Source organism: Thalassophryne amazonica, chromosome 22, assembly GCF_902500255.1.
Source record: "Thalassophryne amazonica chromosome 22, fThaAma1.1, whole genome shotgun sequence".
Lineage (NCBI taxonomy): Eukaryota > Metazoa > Chordata > Actinopteri > Batrachoidiformes > Batrachoididae > Thalassophryne > Thalassophryne amazonica.
The window spans coordinates 20,158,810-20,174,496 of NC_047124.1; the positions used below are offsets into that span (position 1 = coordinate 20,158,810).

Consider the following 15,687-nt stretch of genomic DNA (forward strand, 5'->3'; position numbering starts at 1 on the left):
GTATGAGGGAGTCTGGAGTAGCAGAGAAGTATGTGAGGGTGGTGCAGGATATGTAAACGGACAGGGTTAAAGCAGCGAGATATGCAGTAGGAACAACAGATGCATTTAAGGTCGTCTCTGAGATGCTGCTGCCACGATTGTGAATTTAGGGCTGCCTGCTGGACCCCTGATTGAAGGTCCAGCATCAAACTTACCCATGACTCCTGCCCTAAGGATACTGACAGGGAACATTTACAACAACCTACAATTGGACTTTGATTATTCTTTGTACTTTGTTTGTTTGATCTCTGTTACCATTAGAATGGCCGAATCAGTGGGTCACCCCCTGAGTCTGGTCTGCTTGAGGTTTCCTCCTCAAAAACTAAAAAACAAAACAAAACAAACAACAACAAAAAAAACAGAGGGAGTCTTTCCCTACCACTGTCGCCTATGTGCTTGGTCAATGGGGTCGGTAAGGTTAAACCTTACCCATGTGAAGCACCTGGGGGTGACTTGTATTAAGATTTGGCACTACATAAATAAAGCAAATTGGGAGTGGGATTAAATCAAAGATTAGCTCTCAGCTCTTTCTTGTTTGCAATGGTGACAGGTTGACAGACGAGATCAGACTGGCATCGCTATGAGCTATGTTTGCAGATGACACTGATCCATAGTGAGAGTATCGTAATTTTTGGACTATTAGCCGCTACTTTTTTCACATGCTTTGAACACTGCAGCTTTTACAATGATGTAGCTAATTTATGGATTTTTACAGGCTTTTTCATTTGTCGAAATACATCAATTGATGCTGTCAATTGAAGCTGCACTCCTCATGTGGTGTAAATCCACACACAGTGTAAATATAAGGTCTTACCTGTTCATTTTAGTGAAGAAAAGTCCCTGTCTGGCACTTTGTGCCACAGCTGCGCCATCAGATCAGCGAAGCCTTCTCCCCCTACCCTTCCAAACCGGTTCTCTATCTTGGCGCAACAAGTCGAAAAAGTCATAGCGCCTCATTAACATCTCATTTACCACAGACTCCATCTGATCCTGACTGCACGCAATGAAATCTCAAGAATAAGTTAAAATTACTCAGTTCTCCATGTGGAGTGGAGAAGCCATGCGACACCGTGCACGCATTGGATGACATGCGCATCAATATTTACGTGCAACACTTCAAGGGGGAAAAAAAAAAAAAAAAGCATTTACGGTACGTATTTAAATAAAAGTTAAAAAAATCTTTTTGTCTAACATCTTTCTGTGTAAATATCTCATGTTACAACACAGAGATCCATGGCTTATAGACAGGTGCGGCTTATTTATGTACCATTTCTTTTTTCTTTTTAAAATTGGAGGGTGCGGCTAATATTCAGATGTGCTCTATACTCCGGAAATTAAGGTAGACAGCATGATGAAGTTCACCTGGAGAGGTGGAGCTACACTCTGGAGAGAAGGGGAATGAAAGTCAGTCAGAGCAAATCAGTGTACATGTGTGAATTACACAGCACAGTGTAATAGTGATGCTGCAGGAAGCAGAGGTGGTGAAGACAGATGAGCTTATGTTCATGGGATCAGCTATCCAAAGTAATGGAGAGTGTGGTAGAGAGGTGAAGAAGAGAGTGCAGGCAGGATGGAGAAAGGTGGACAGACTGTTTCTGCAATGAACCTCAAAAACACAGGATGTGCAGATATTGCAAAGCTTCAAAGTCAACTATGAAGCCTCTACAATGGGTAGATGAGCATTAATTCAGTGTGCAGAGGGCCACATGTTCTGGAAAATGAACATTACAAAAGAAATAATTGAAACACTAACATGGAATGAAAGCAAGATCAATTATGAAGAAGGTATTCAGATCAGAAGGAGAGTGCAAAGAGAGGATGTTCCTTCTGTCACAATGAATGCAACACAAAGTTCATAAAGAGCCATGTGACAAGCTCTGGTGGCGTTTATCAGCGCTGCAGCAACACCACAACACTTCTGCCATGAGTAGATTCAAACAAATGCTGCGCAGCAATTACACAAACTGGCACACTGTCTCTTTTAATATGCTTTTTGGGATTTACAGGGACAAATAAAAACCTACAAATCTGCTCTCAGCTGCTTTATTTGCACTTAAAAATATTAAAAAGTCTATCAAAGCATGCACTGCAGCATCTTCTTCAGGGGATATTTTTAACAATGACACCCCCTTTTATTGTCCATTTAACAATTATACTGTTAAAAGGACCATTAAGGAAAGAGCCACATTCGTAACGCACACTTGTTTACTTGAATTGATATGGTACACGGTTACAAGGGGGGGGGGGGGGGGGGGGGGGGGGGGGTTTAACATAAAACTGCACAAGCATTAAAATTCCACCCATGTTCTCCTTGTGTGCAAACCAGCAGATGAAGTTTGAATTTTTGACAGCTTGAAAAAGAAGCTTGTAAGTGTGCATCTGTGAATGTTGTGCAACACCCAGTAGGTCCTGAAGGAAGTTCATGAAAATGTGGCGTTGTGTAACATCCACTCAAAAAAGAAGAAAAAAAAAAAGCCATCAAGAACAGAAGGAGCATTTTGGCAAAATTTCAGTGTCCACCTCCCAAAGTACCTACACTCAACAAAAATATAAACGCAACACTTTTGGTTTTGCTCCCATTTTGTATGAGATGAACTCAAAGATCTAAAACTTTTTCCACATACACAATATCACCATTTCCCTCAAATATTGTTCACAAACCAGTCGAAATCTGTGATAGTGAGCACTTCTCCTTTGCTGAGATAATCCATCCCACCTCACAGGTGTGCCATATCAAGATGCTGATTAGACACCATGATTAGTGCACAGGTGTGCGTTAGACTGCCCACAATAAAAGGCCACTCTGAAAGGTGCAGTTTTATCACACAGCACAATGCCACAGATGTCGCAAGATTTGAGGGAGCGTGCAATTGGCATGCTGACAGCAGGAATGTCAACCAGAGCTGTTGCTCGTGTATTGAATGTTCATTTCTCTACCATAAGCCGTCTCCAAAGTCGTTTCAGAGAATTTGGCAGTACATCCAACCAGCCTCACAACCGCAGACCACGTGTAACCACACCAGCCCAGGACCTCCACATCCAGCATGTTCACCTCCAAGATCGTCTGAGACCAGCCACTCGGACAGCTGCTGAAACAATCGGTTTGCATAACCAAAGATTTCTGCACAAACTGTCAGAAACCGTCTCAGGGAAGCTCATCTGCATGCTCGTCGTCCTCATCGGGGTCTCGACCTGACTCCAGTTCGTCGTCGTAACCGACTTGAGTGGGCAAATGCTCACATTCGCTGGTGTTTGGCACGTTGGAGAGGTGTTCTCTTCATGGATGATGCGAAGGAGATGTGTTGCACTGCATGAGGAAAATGGTGGTCACACCAGATACTGACTGGTATCCCCCCCCAATAAAACAAAACTGCACCTTTCAGTGTGGCCTTTTATTGTGGGCAGTCAAAGCACACCTGTGCACTAATCATGGTGTCTAATCAGCATCTTGGTATGGCACACCTGTGAGGTGGGATGGATTATCTCAGCAAAGGAGAAGTGCTCACTATCACAGATTTAGACTGGTTTGTGAACAATATTTGAGGGAAATGGTGATATTGCGTATGTGGAAAAAGTTTTAGATCTTTGAGTTCATCTCATACAAAATGGGAGCAAAACCAAAAGTGTTGCGTTTATATTTTTGTTAAGTATATTTTACCTAACAGGGCTATTCCACAAGGCGCCGCTGTACTACAATCACCCACGATCCAAAAAAAGAGCAAAAACGGGATGAAATGACTTAATCCAGCTTACCTCCTAACACGCTGTCTTAAAAGTGCAGATCTGGCAACCCGCCCAAAAACAAAACAACAGAGCTGCGACCTCAGTTAGACATGATCAAAAACCACAACAAACATTGCTTCAGGTTCAAATGTTTTTCCCCAGATGGAGCACAATCGAACAAGTTTCAAGCCATAGTCACAGGTTTAAAGAAGTTTGAACATGATTGCAGCCATTAAGACTATGAATACCCCGAAGTTACCACATACAGGTTAGCCCCGTTAACTGGCGCAAGTTGGGGTCCACAAAATCGGACCGTGAGTTATCTGAAACTGCGAGTTAATGAAGTTGACCAAAAACAACTTCAAATCAGCTTACTTTGCCATATTATAATACTTTTGACCATTTGAAGCATGATTTCGTCCTGGATGGTGATATTTCTTCATCTGGAGTGAGCTTGGGATGTGTTTTTCCCTCCTCCGGCTGCTGCAAATCAGCGATGAGGGTTTCATCAGTGCGGTAGATTCCTGACGATTCAAAATGTTTGGATGTGACTCTTTAGATCCTTACTGTCGATTCAGATTTATACATGCGCCTGCCACACCCGCACAGAATCATCCGCCCTCATCGCTGAGCTGCAGCAGCCAGAGGAGGAAGAAGAAATCATCTAGACTGACGATCCTTCTCAAAAACAGCCAAATCAAATTTGACTTTTATAAGTAGTCTAAGTTTTCGGGGTCGACAACTTGACCGTGGGTAAAGCTGAATTGCAACTTACGTGTGCACAAGTTAACAGAGCGCACCTGTATGATAAAGAATTTCGAGACTCGAGATGAAATTTTTGAAGAGTTCAAGAACTGGTTCTTGATTTCAAATCGGGTGCCGACGATGGCAGCAACTACTACAACCCCTGGCAAAAATTATGGAATCACCGGCCTCGGAGGATGTTCATTCAGTTGTTTAATTTTGTAGAAAAAAAGCAGATCACAGACATGACACAAAACTAAAGTCATTTTAAATGGCAACTTTCTGGCTTTAAGAAACACTATAAGAAATCAGGAAAAAAAAATTGTGGCAGTCAGTAACGGTTACTTTTTTAGACCAAGCAGAGGGAAAAAAATATGGACTCACTCAATTCTGAGGAATAAATTATGGAATCACCCAGTAAATTTTCATCCCCAAAACTAACACCTGCATCAAATCAGATCTGCTCGTTAGTCTGCATCTAAAAAGGAGTGATCACACCTTGGAGAGCTGTTGCACCAAGTGGACTGACATGAATCATGGCTCCAACATGAGAGATGTCAATTGAAACAAAGGAGAGGATTATCAAACTCGTAAAAGAGGGTAAATCATCACGCAATGTTGCAAAAGATGTTGGTTGTTCACAGACAGTTGTGTCTAAACTCTGGACCAAATACAAACAACATGGGAAGGATGTTAAAGGCAAACATACTGGTAGACCAAGGAAGACATCAAAGCGTCAAGACAGAAAACCTAAAGCAATATGTCTCAAAAATCGAAAATGCACAACAAAACAAATGAGGAACGAATGGGAGGAAACTGGAGTCAACCTCTGTGACTGAACTGTAAGAAACCGCCTAAAGGAAATGGGATTTACATACAGAAAAGCTAAACGAAAGCCATCATTAACACCTAAACAGAAAAAAACAAGGTTACAATGGGCTAAGGAAAAGCAATCGTGGACTGTGAATGACTGGATGAAAGTCATACTCAGTGATGAATCTCAAATCTGCATTGGGCAAGGTGATGATGCTGGAACTTTTGTTTGGTGTCGTTCCAATGAGATTTATAAAGATGACTGCCTGAAGAGAACATGTACATTTCCACAGTCATTGATGATATGGGGCTGCATGTCAGGTAAAGGCACTGGGGAGATGGCTGTCATTACATCATCAATAAATGCACAAGTTTACGTTGATATTTTGGACACTTTTCTTATCCCATCAATTGAAAGGATGTTTGGGGATGATGAAATCATTTTTCAAGATGATAACGCATCTTGCCATAGAGCAAAAACTGTGAAAACATTCCTTGCAAAAAGACACATAGGGTCAATGTCATGGCCTGCAAATAGTCCAGATCTTAATCCAATTGAAAATCTTTGGTGGAAGTTGAAGAAAATGGTCCATGACAAGGCTCCAACCTGCAAAGCTGATCTGGCAACAGCAATCAGAGAAAGTTGGAGCCAGATTGATGAAGAGTACTGTTTGTCACTCATTAAGTCCATGCCACAGAGACTGCAAGCTGTTATAAAAGCCAGAGGTGGTGCAACAAAATACTAGTGATGTGTTGGAGTGTTCTTTGTTTTTCATGATTCCATAATTTTTTCCTCAGAATTGAGTGATTCCATATTTTTTTCCCTCTGCTTGGTCTAAAAAAGTAACCGTTACTGACTGCCACAATTTTTTTTCCTGATTTCTTATAGTGTTTCTTAAAGCCAGAAAGTTGCCATTTGAAATGACTTTAGTTTTGTGTCATGTCTGTGATCTGCTTTTTTTCTACAAAATTAAACAACTGAATGAACATCCTCCGAGGCCGGTGATTCCATAATTTTTGCCAGGGGTTGTATGTATCCCAAGTTAGTCCAAGACTGACAAAGATGGATCAAGAAGTTACCATGATGCTTCAAAATGTACCCCGATTTGTTTTTTGGAATTAAACGGGAAGAAACAGCACTCTGTGGAATAGCCCCTAAAAAAAATTGTAATTTTAAATTTTGCAGATGGATGCGTTGCTGTGACATCGAATCATTGGACCTTTGCTCACGGATGAACTAAAAATATGAAGGCACAGATGTAATTGTGAAAGAAAGTGAAGAAAGAGAATGTTTGTGCAATGAAAAGGATGAGAAGATGTAAAAAGAAAATGTCATAAAATATAAGATACCCAGCACCCTTACTGTACTTTGTCATTTTGTTTCCCCGCCTGCCAACTACTTAATGTGTGTACTGTATGTGTGCATTAAACTTGGTGTCTATCAGCGGCTGTGTTTTTGCTCCGTGCTCACTCGAGGTGCAGATGGTATCATCTCACGTATCCATGTATGCACACATGACATGACATGACAGCATTTGCAAGCCTGCACTGGAGGAGATGAGAACAAGTATTTGAAGGGGACCGGCTGTGTGTATTATCAGCAGCTAAACACAGTAACTAGAAGACTGGCAGATAACCAGCCAGACGGGCAGATGACCTGCCAGAAGGGACAGCGGATCAGCAGACATTTACGACGTACAGCTTCTGTTGCTAGACGCGATGCTCTGCAAAGCTATAGTATGCATCTTGCAGCAGGATTTTTATTAGAAGAAAATCAGTGTGGACAGGGAAAAAAAAAATTTACCCACCACAAGCCAGACAAAATTCACCACTGACAGGCATGCAAATGTTAAAGCTGATCTTCTACACTTGTTACTCCATGTTGATTAAAATTCAAATGTCTAAATCTGTGCCACTGATGAACACTACACTCTCCATGACCATAGGCAAGGTAAAGTCAAATCACTTACACTCCTCAACAGTGAGATAATCGAAACACTGCCAGACATTCTTGCCCCCTTCTCCTACTGAAACTTCTGATTATTTTTATGGGGTAACACAAAATGGCTCAGAGGCTAGATTAAAAAAATGCCAGACGGTGTGAACTCAAATCCAGAAAATGGTCATTTTATTTATTTGCACAGTTTATTCTATTAATACCCTCATCTTCTCAGACACGATGTGCACGTCTCACGTCTTGTCAAAGATGTATTAAAGGTAGTCTTTATTTTCTTCCCCACCACTAGACGTCCCACTAGTTTTATTTTCAGGATGTAAACAAACTTTCCATTCTCGGCCACTCCTTTCCAACCTTCAAATCTCCCTCACCGCACAGAGCAAAAGCAGCCTGTTAACAGATCTCAACAGCTCTCTATGTGGGAAAAGCCATACCTACATGGATTCTACTACAATTACATTCTTGGTCAGAGGCATTTTTTAGCTTCTACATGTGATTTCTGGATGCATTCCTGTTAAGTAGTTGCCAGCCGCCATTGTGAAAAATATTTAAAAGGTAGCACGGCGTACTGCTGTCTCTTTATTAACATGGTTTGGTGCAATAGTTATACAGGGCAAGAATCACATATATGATATATGTATTATACAATGTGCACATGCTGCCAGGAAGACAATGTAAACAGGGGACAGAGGGAGTGTTGCTTTATTCCCTGTACAGGACTCCATAAACCATTAAATATTTACATATAAACTAGTTGTTGGCTGCTATACTCATGTCTGAAACCCCATTCAGAGCATCTTTAATAATAATAATAACAGCAGTAGTATCACCCCTTGAAGGTCCCAAACAGTTTAGGAAAGGTTGTGCTTATAAGATTCATGGACAGACAGAGGGACAAGGTGATTCGTAAACACTCCTCTCCCCCCGCAATAAATGTTTTATGTGGTTTTGCAAATTATTTCATGAGACCAAAATCAAAACCAACCTAGTTGCCAACTTGCATACAGTTTGCAATGGAGCTAACAAACCTTTAGATGAGCCGATTGGTGCTTCACTGAGGGACTTCACTAGGCGGCCATCACTGTATGGGCCTCTCTGAGAGGCAAACATAAATTCTGGTGTGGTCACCTCTCCCCTCTCCACCACATCCTCCTCATCTTCCTCATCCTCCTCTTCTTCCTCTGCTGCCTCTTCCTGTGCGTCGTCATCTCGCTGTTCTAGCTCGCCTGTGTCTTCTTGTCTCTGTCTCTCCTGTTGCTTGCTGTGGTTCTCAATCACCTGCAAAGTTGATGGAAAAGTACATCCATATTGATTCTCATTTTGGACACAACTTGACAAGAGTCAGAACATTACTATCAAAACGCCCTGCTGTTTTCCTCCAGAAGAATTTCTACGGCCTTGGTGAACCATTCGGCTGCCCTCTTATCTTCTGCCCTCCCCTACAGTCTGATGTTGTCATTATGCACACACTGACAGAAACTGATACAAACTCATCTAACTGATACAAACTTATCTCATCTGCACACATGATGCACACCACTCTCTCCATCCCCTCTCCACCCTTGGGAGATTTTTATTCCTCAAACTACAGGAGGAATTGCTTCAGCTTGTGACAACAATGGTGTAGATATTTTTGGATTTACTCAAATCTGGTAGTAAAACACCTATCCTGCTTTAATCGCATCAGTTAAGGTGGTACAAGTGACCAATCACCTTATTTGCTGTCTCCATAACCACCTCAATGTTGAGGTTCTGTGCAGCCATAGCCAGCAGCTCATCGTCATCATCGCCAGCATCCCAGGCATCACTGGTGATGCTCTCAAACTCCTGGAAGGTTGTTGCCTTCTTGGGCTTGCCCGGTGTGGCTGGAGGAGGCTTGTTGCCTGCTTTGATTAAGCTGGAAGACAAAGAAAGGGCCATGGAGACCACAAGAGAAGGGAAGGAGTTCAGGATGAATAGAAACAGAGATCTGAGCAAGCTTTCAAAATAATACCTCAACTTAGCTATATGAGTTGATTTTATGTATCAAATATCTGTAAAAGTAAATCATTTGTGGGAGTTCGCCCAACCAGTCCACATGTGTTTTGTGGATCTGGAGAAGGCTTTCGACCGTGTCCCTCGGGGCACCCTGTGGGGAGTGCTCCGGGAGTATGGGGTCCGGGGTCCTTTGCTAAGGGCTATCCGGTCCCTGTACTACCGCAGCAGGAGCTTGGTTCGCATTGCCGGTAGTAAGTCAAACCTGTTTCCAGTGCACGTTGGCCTCCGCCAGGGCTGCCCTTTGTCACCGGTTCTGTTCATTATTTTTATGGACAGAATTTCTAGGCGCAGCCAGGGTGTAGAGGGGGTCTGGTATGGGAACCACAGAATCTCGTCTCTGCTGTTTGCGGACGATGTGGTTCTGTTGGCTTCGTCAAATCAGGACCTTCAGCGTGCACTGGGGCGGTTTGCAGCCGAGTGTGAAGTGTCCGGGATGAGCATCAGCACCTCCAAATCTGAGGCCATGGTTCTCGACCGGAAAAAGGTGCTTTGCCCTCTTCAGGTCGGTGGAGTGTCCTTGCCTCAAGTGGAGAAGTTTAAGTAGCTCGGGGTCTTGTTCACGAGTGAGGGACGGATGGAGCGTGAGATCGATAGACGGATCAGTGCAGCATCTGCAGTGATGCGGTCGCTGTGTCGGACCGTCGTGGTGAAGAGAGAGCTGAATAGGGGGCAAAGCTCGATTTACCGATCGAGCTACATTCCGATCCTCACCTATGGTCATGAGATTTGACTCATGACCGAAAGAACGAGATCGCGAGTACAAGCGGCCGAGATGAGTTTCCTCCACAGGGTGGCTGGGCGCTCCCTTAGAGATAGGGTGAGGAGCTCGGTCACTCGGGAGGAGCTCGGAGTCGAGCCGCTGCTCCTCCACGTCGAAAGGAGTCAGTTGAGGTGGCTCGGGCATCTTTTCCGGATGCCCCCTGGACGCCTCGCTGGAGAGGTGTTCCGGGCACGTCCCACTGGGAGGAGGCCCCGGGGAAGACCCAGGACATGCTGGAGGGACTACATCTCTCGGCTGGCTTGGGAGTGCCTTGGGGTTCCCCCGGAGGAGCTGGGGGAGGTGTGTGTGGATCGGGAGGTCTGGGCGGCTTTGCTTGAGCTGCTGCCCCCGCGACCCAACTCCAGATAAAGCGGAAGAAAATGGATGGATGGATGGATGGATGGATAAATCATTTGTGGCAAAATACAAGGATTAAGAACAAGTCATTCTCTGTACTAAAGCACTAGAGCACAACAGATCTATTTATACTGTACATGTAACTGACAAATATGATATAGATTTAAAAAGAAAAGTACAATTATCTCACCTCGAAAACACCAAAGTGGAGCTATTTTTCGTCATGCACATTATCACATGGTGTCCTACTATTGTGTGATGTTTCATAGAAATCCCCAAAACCGTTTAAGAAGAGCTCCGCAAATGAAGTCAACATCTTATGATGCATCAACTAAACACAAAAGACTAATTATTTCCCCTTAAACACATCAGACTTGAATTATTATCCTTCATGCACATATTCATTTGATGTGTTTCCATTGTGTACCATTCATTAAAATCCACCATCTCTTTCAGAAGGAGTTGCACTTACAAGTCTCACTAATAGAGAAATAGACGAAAGGGTTAACAGCCAGACAGACACCCAGATACCCACCCCCCAATGTATTATTTTTGGGGGTTTAATCACTGTACTTGACAGTGACTGACTTTAGACAGAATTAAATGTAATGAAGATGACTCAGAATGACACCAAAAGGTGTTAGCGCAGAAGCACATAGACCCTTAAACTACAACGGTCTCATAAAAGGCAGCTCTTCAACACCAAATAAACCTGAAACTGGTCATGTTCAAAGGACAAATTTTCTTTTAATTCTAGCTCCTTTGTGCAACAAGGCAGCCATTTAATTCAGTGGGAACAAGTAATCCTACAAAAAAAGAAGAAAATTCAATTAAACTCAACCTTTCTTGCTTCATCAAGGGGTACAAAAAAAGGGAGGTAGTAATAAGAGGGAAAGAAGGGATGGAAGGAAGATGGCGCTGTGATTTCTTACAAAGAAAAGGATTACCATAATAAAGAAAGTGGCTTGTACACATTATCTTACAGTACTTCCATCATAACTTACAAGAAAAGAGGAAGTTTGGACAGACAACACAAATTAAATTCAACTCTCTAAGGAAATGCACATGATGAAAATGATTACTGCTGAACAATAATCTGTTTTTCTATCTGTTCCTTTCATTTTATGGTGCACGAATCAGAAACGAGGTGAGAAAAGTGGAAGAAGTGCTACAAAAGAAGTCCAAAGTATTTCCCATAAGATATGAATGACAATGATACATAACAAATGTTTTCTACACATTTTAAACACTGTAGTTTTACAAATATTACTTTTTAACCATAAGTGAAAACACTGTGGTGACTCTACTTTTTGAGAATACTAAATTCAACCATCCAATCCTTTAATATTTTCCAATAATAATTTTCAGGGGAAGATCAATAAATTTTTTTGCAAGTACTTCAGGCAGTGACTTTTTATTTGTATTTATTATTTGGCACAGAGAAAGATTTTCTTAAAGCTGTGAAATTTCAGCGACAGTTTGTCTGGATGCACATGATGGAGTTGAGCCTAGACTAGATGTTTGTTTGTTCCTTTTTTGGTATGAAAATCCTTCTCTGATCCACTCCACCTTCATACTGTAGAACTGGTGATGCAACAGACAAAAATTGCACCAAGCACAAACTTCTCGAGCCACATTTCTTTCTTGTGCAGGCGCTCAATTTTAAGAACTGCTTACTCCAGACGGTATAATACAGACGTTTTTGTGTTTCTTCATGACTGATGTGAATGAATGCCAACTGAAACTCAATGACTTGGAAATGTTCATGTATTCATGTCCTAAATAATGCTGAACGGTTATTTGTATTAACATACTCTTATATCTAGTCTGTCCAATTACTTATGATGTCTGAAAATGGAGGGACTATGCATAAAAATGGCTGTCGAAATGGTCAATGGGATATTTCTGTTCAACCCATTCAATTAAATGTCAAAATCTAAATTAAAAGCCCTTTTGTTAAGTCATTGCTCAAATATTTATGTATTCACCTGTATGACCTTTGACCTATTCAGATCAGGGCTCGCAAAATCACTAGCCCGACGTCCCGGGGCTATGTACTTTTTCACTCGGGCTACTAAAATTTTACACCCCCTGCCCGATGGGCTACCTAAAAATATACCCGATATCTTGGCTGGCTGAGGATGAGAGGAGACGGTGCCGTCCTTCTGTGTGTTACGTGCGCAGCCAGACACCCGCTCGCTCTATTCAGAATTGAAGCATCGCAAACACTCGCCAATATAGACGTCTTTTGATGGTAGGTTAATAAAGTAAAAAAAAAAAAAAAAAAAACGCACATGTGCGAAACAGTTGTATTTATTTATTTAATTCATTTATTCTTTTTTTGAACAGATGGATTTACGTTGATATTTTAGTTCTGTGCAGCCAAAAAACACAGGTCAGAATGAAAAGGGGGAAGAGAAAGAGGGACAGTCCAGCACAGATGAGCAGGCAACCACACAGGACCAGGCCAGTTCAGCGTCAGAGCAGCCAGCCTCCACAGGAACAGAGCGACAAGCCAGCCTAAAAAAGAGTTCTGAAAAATCAGACTATGAAGCAAAAAGAAAGAGCACATTTGTGGTTTCATGGACTAAGGAATTCCCTTGGCTGGAATATGATAAGGTGAACAAAACAATGTTCTGTCAAGTGTGTCGTCAATTCCCTACAATTTCTGACTCCAACAATGCTTTTGTACTTGATACTAGTAATTTAAGGAAAGACCCCATCAGAACCCATGACAACTCACATACATAAGAAGTGCATTAGTGCCCAGTCTGCAGCTTTATTCCCAGAAGAGACACCAATTGCAAAAACCATACAACACATGAACAAAGCACAGCAGGATATAATGACTAGACTTTTTAGAACAGCATTTTATGTTGCAAAAAGTGAATTGCCAATGGAAAAATTTGGCAGTCTTTGCAAACTTCAAAAAGCAAATGGCATAGATGTAGGTTCTACTTACCACAGTGACCATGCCTGCAGAGATTTTACGTATTAGGGCTATAGCAGAAACCTCTAGAGACCAGATTCAAAAAGATATCAAAGACAGCAGGTTTTTGACTGTGCTCGCAGATGGGAGCACAGATGCTGGGGTTATTGAACAGCAGCTGGTTCATGTTAGATATGTAAAGGGAAATGGTGACATATCTACCTACATGGTGAAATGCCAATCAGTCAGAAGCTCAAATGCTGCAGGGGTTCTAGAAGCCATTGATGAAGCTGTGGACCATGTAGGCATCAGGGCAGACATTTGGGGAAAAAAAAAAGTGGTCTGTGCTAATTTTGATGGTGCTGCTGTAATGATTGGAGAAAAAACTGGAGTAGCTGGGCAGCTCAAAGAAAGGGCACCTCACGTCATTACTATACATTGTGTGGCACATAAATTAGAGCTGGCAGTGCTGGGCTAGATGCGAGTACCTAGCAGAATTTGAAGACACACTCAAAAGCATCTTTAAGATGTATTATTATTCGCCAAAAAATATAAGGGAACTGACTGAAATAAGTGAAATACTCAATGAAAAACTGGCACATTTTAGTGGCCTAAAAAGCACCCGGTGTCTGCCAAGCAGGCTGAGATGTCTAAAGGCTGTGGAAAAAACTACACTCAGTTACCCATTTGGAAAACATGTCAGGAGGAAGTGGTGTTACACCAGAAGAAGATGCTGCAAAAGCAAAGGGCATTGTGCAGGAGATGAAAAGTGAGAGATTTGTTAGATTTCTGCATTTTATGTTAGATTACAGCACAATCCTTTCCAAATGCAGCACTGAAATGCAGCATGACAAACTGAGCATTATGGGAACAAATCAGTTAGTCAAGAGCACAACATCACGCCTAATCAGCCTTAAAACCAAGCCAGGTGAATTTCAAAAATCCCTGGACACCAAACTCACAGTAAATGATGATGAGAGTATTTCTTACAGTGGAACAAAACTCACAAAAAGCCAGCGACCTGTTGGGGGCGATGTGAAGACAAGGACAAAAGTGCCATTAGTACACTGTTCCTGAAGATTATTGACAACACAGTTAAGTACATGGACAACAGATTTAAAAAGTGCCATTAGTACACTGTTCCTGAAGATTATTGACAACACAGTTAAGTACATGGACAACAGATTTAAAAATCTTTCTCAAAAACCCTTGTCTTGTTTCCAAGTTTTTGACCCTTCTACTCTTCCCAGCTCAAGACAAGAGCTGTCAACTTTTGGGGATGAAGAGGTGGACTGTCTTGTCAAACATTTTGACACTTTGCTAAATGAGGAGGAAAATGGCAAAATTCCAGAAGAATGGATGGATCTAAAAATGTGGCTTTCAGCACACCGTGGTAGCAAACTAGACACCTTGTACAAAGATCTCTTATCTGAGAATCCTGAAAACCTGTCCCATGTGTTGTTGCTAGTGAAGTTAATGCTGACACTAAGTCCAAAAACAGCCATTTTTTGAGAGAGGATTTTTCTGCATGAACCGTGTGAAAACAGTATACCGCACAAGTCTCCAGGCTGAAACACTGAATGACCTTATGCACATCTCCATAAATGGGAAATCAGTGGAATCCTTTTGTCCTGAGACAGCAATTCATTTCTGGATGTTGAGCACAAAGGGCACAAGACATATTGTACACAAAACAGGAAAAACAGTGAGCAGAGAAGAGGAGACTGTGGCACAAGAGGAAATGTCTGAAGATGATGAGACTGTTCCCTCAACAACAACTGGCATTTTCTAATTTGCCAGAATAATCCATTTTCTTGTTCTGTGTTAATAAAAGTTCCAAAAATGTTAATTAGTTAAATGTGTTATCACTTGCATTAAAACATTAAAAACAAAAAATGGGCCAGTTCATTTCATTTCGGGCTACCAAAACCTGAAGAGTGTCTGCCCGAAGGGCTACTAGGGATTTTGAAATTTTGCAAGCCCTGCAGATTAGCACCAATTTGAATTGCAGCTCAAATCAACCACTGTCACAGCTCAGCAGCAACACACTTCTTTGTCTTTCGGCTGTTCCCGTTAGGGGTCGCCACAGCAGATCAATCGTTTCCATCTCACCCTGTCCTCTGTATCTTCCTCTGTCACACCAACCACCTGCATGTCCTCTCAGCACATCCATGAACCTCCTCTTTGGTCTCCCTCTTCTCCTCCTGCCTGGTGGCTCCATCCTCAGCATCCTTCTCCCTATATACCCTGGGTCCCTCCTCTGCACATGTCCAAACCATCTCAATCTCGCCTCTCTGACTTTGTCTCCAAACCGTCCCACCTGAGCTG

At 42.2% G+C, this 15,687-nt stretch overlaps 1 protein-coding gene across 2 annotated transcripts in view; it reads right to left on the bottom strand.

Moving 5' to 3' along the window:
* The window catches only part of tbc1d22a (TBC1 domain family, member 22a), a 234,183-nt gene that overhangs the window by 211,906 nt on the left and 6,590 nt on the right, over positions 1 to 15,687 (bottom strand). For both annotated transcript variants that reach the window (XM_034162984.1, XM_034162985.1), the window contains exons 3-4: positions 8,990 to 9,173; positions 8,305 to 8,554 (exon numbers count right to left, since the gene is read on the bottom strand). In XM_034162984.1, the coding sequence (XP_034018875.1) occupies positions 8,305 to 8,554; positions 8,990 to 9,173 (434 nt within the window). The remainder of the gene's footprint in view (positions 1 to 8,304; positions 8,555 to 8,989; positions 9,174 to 15,687) is intronic.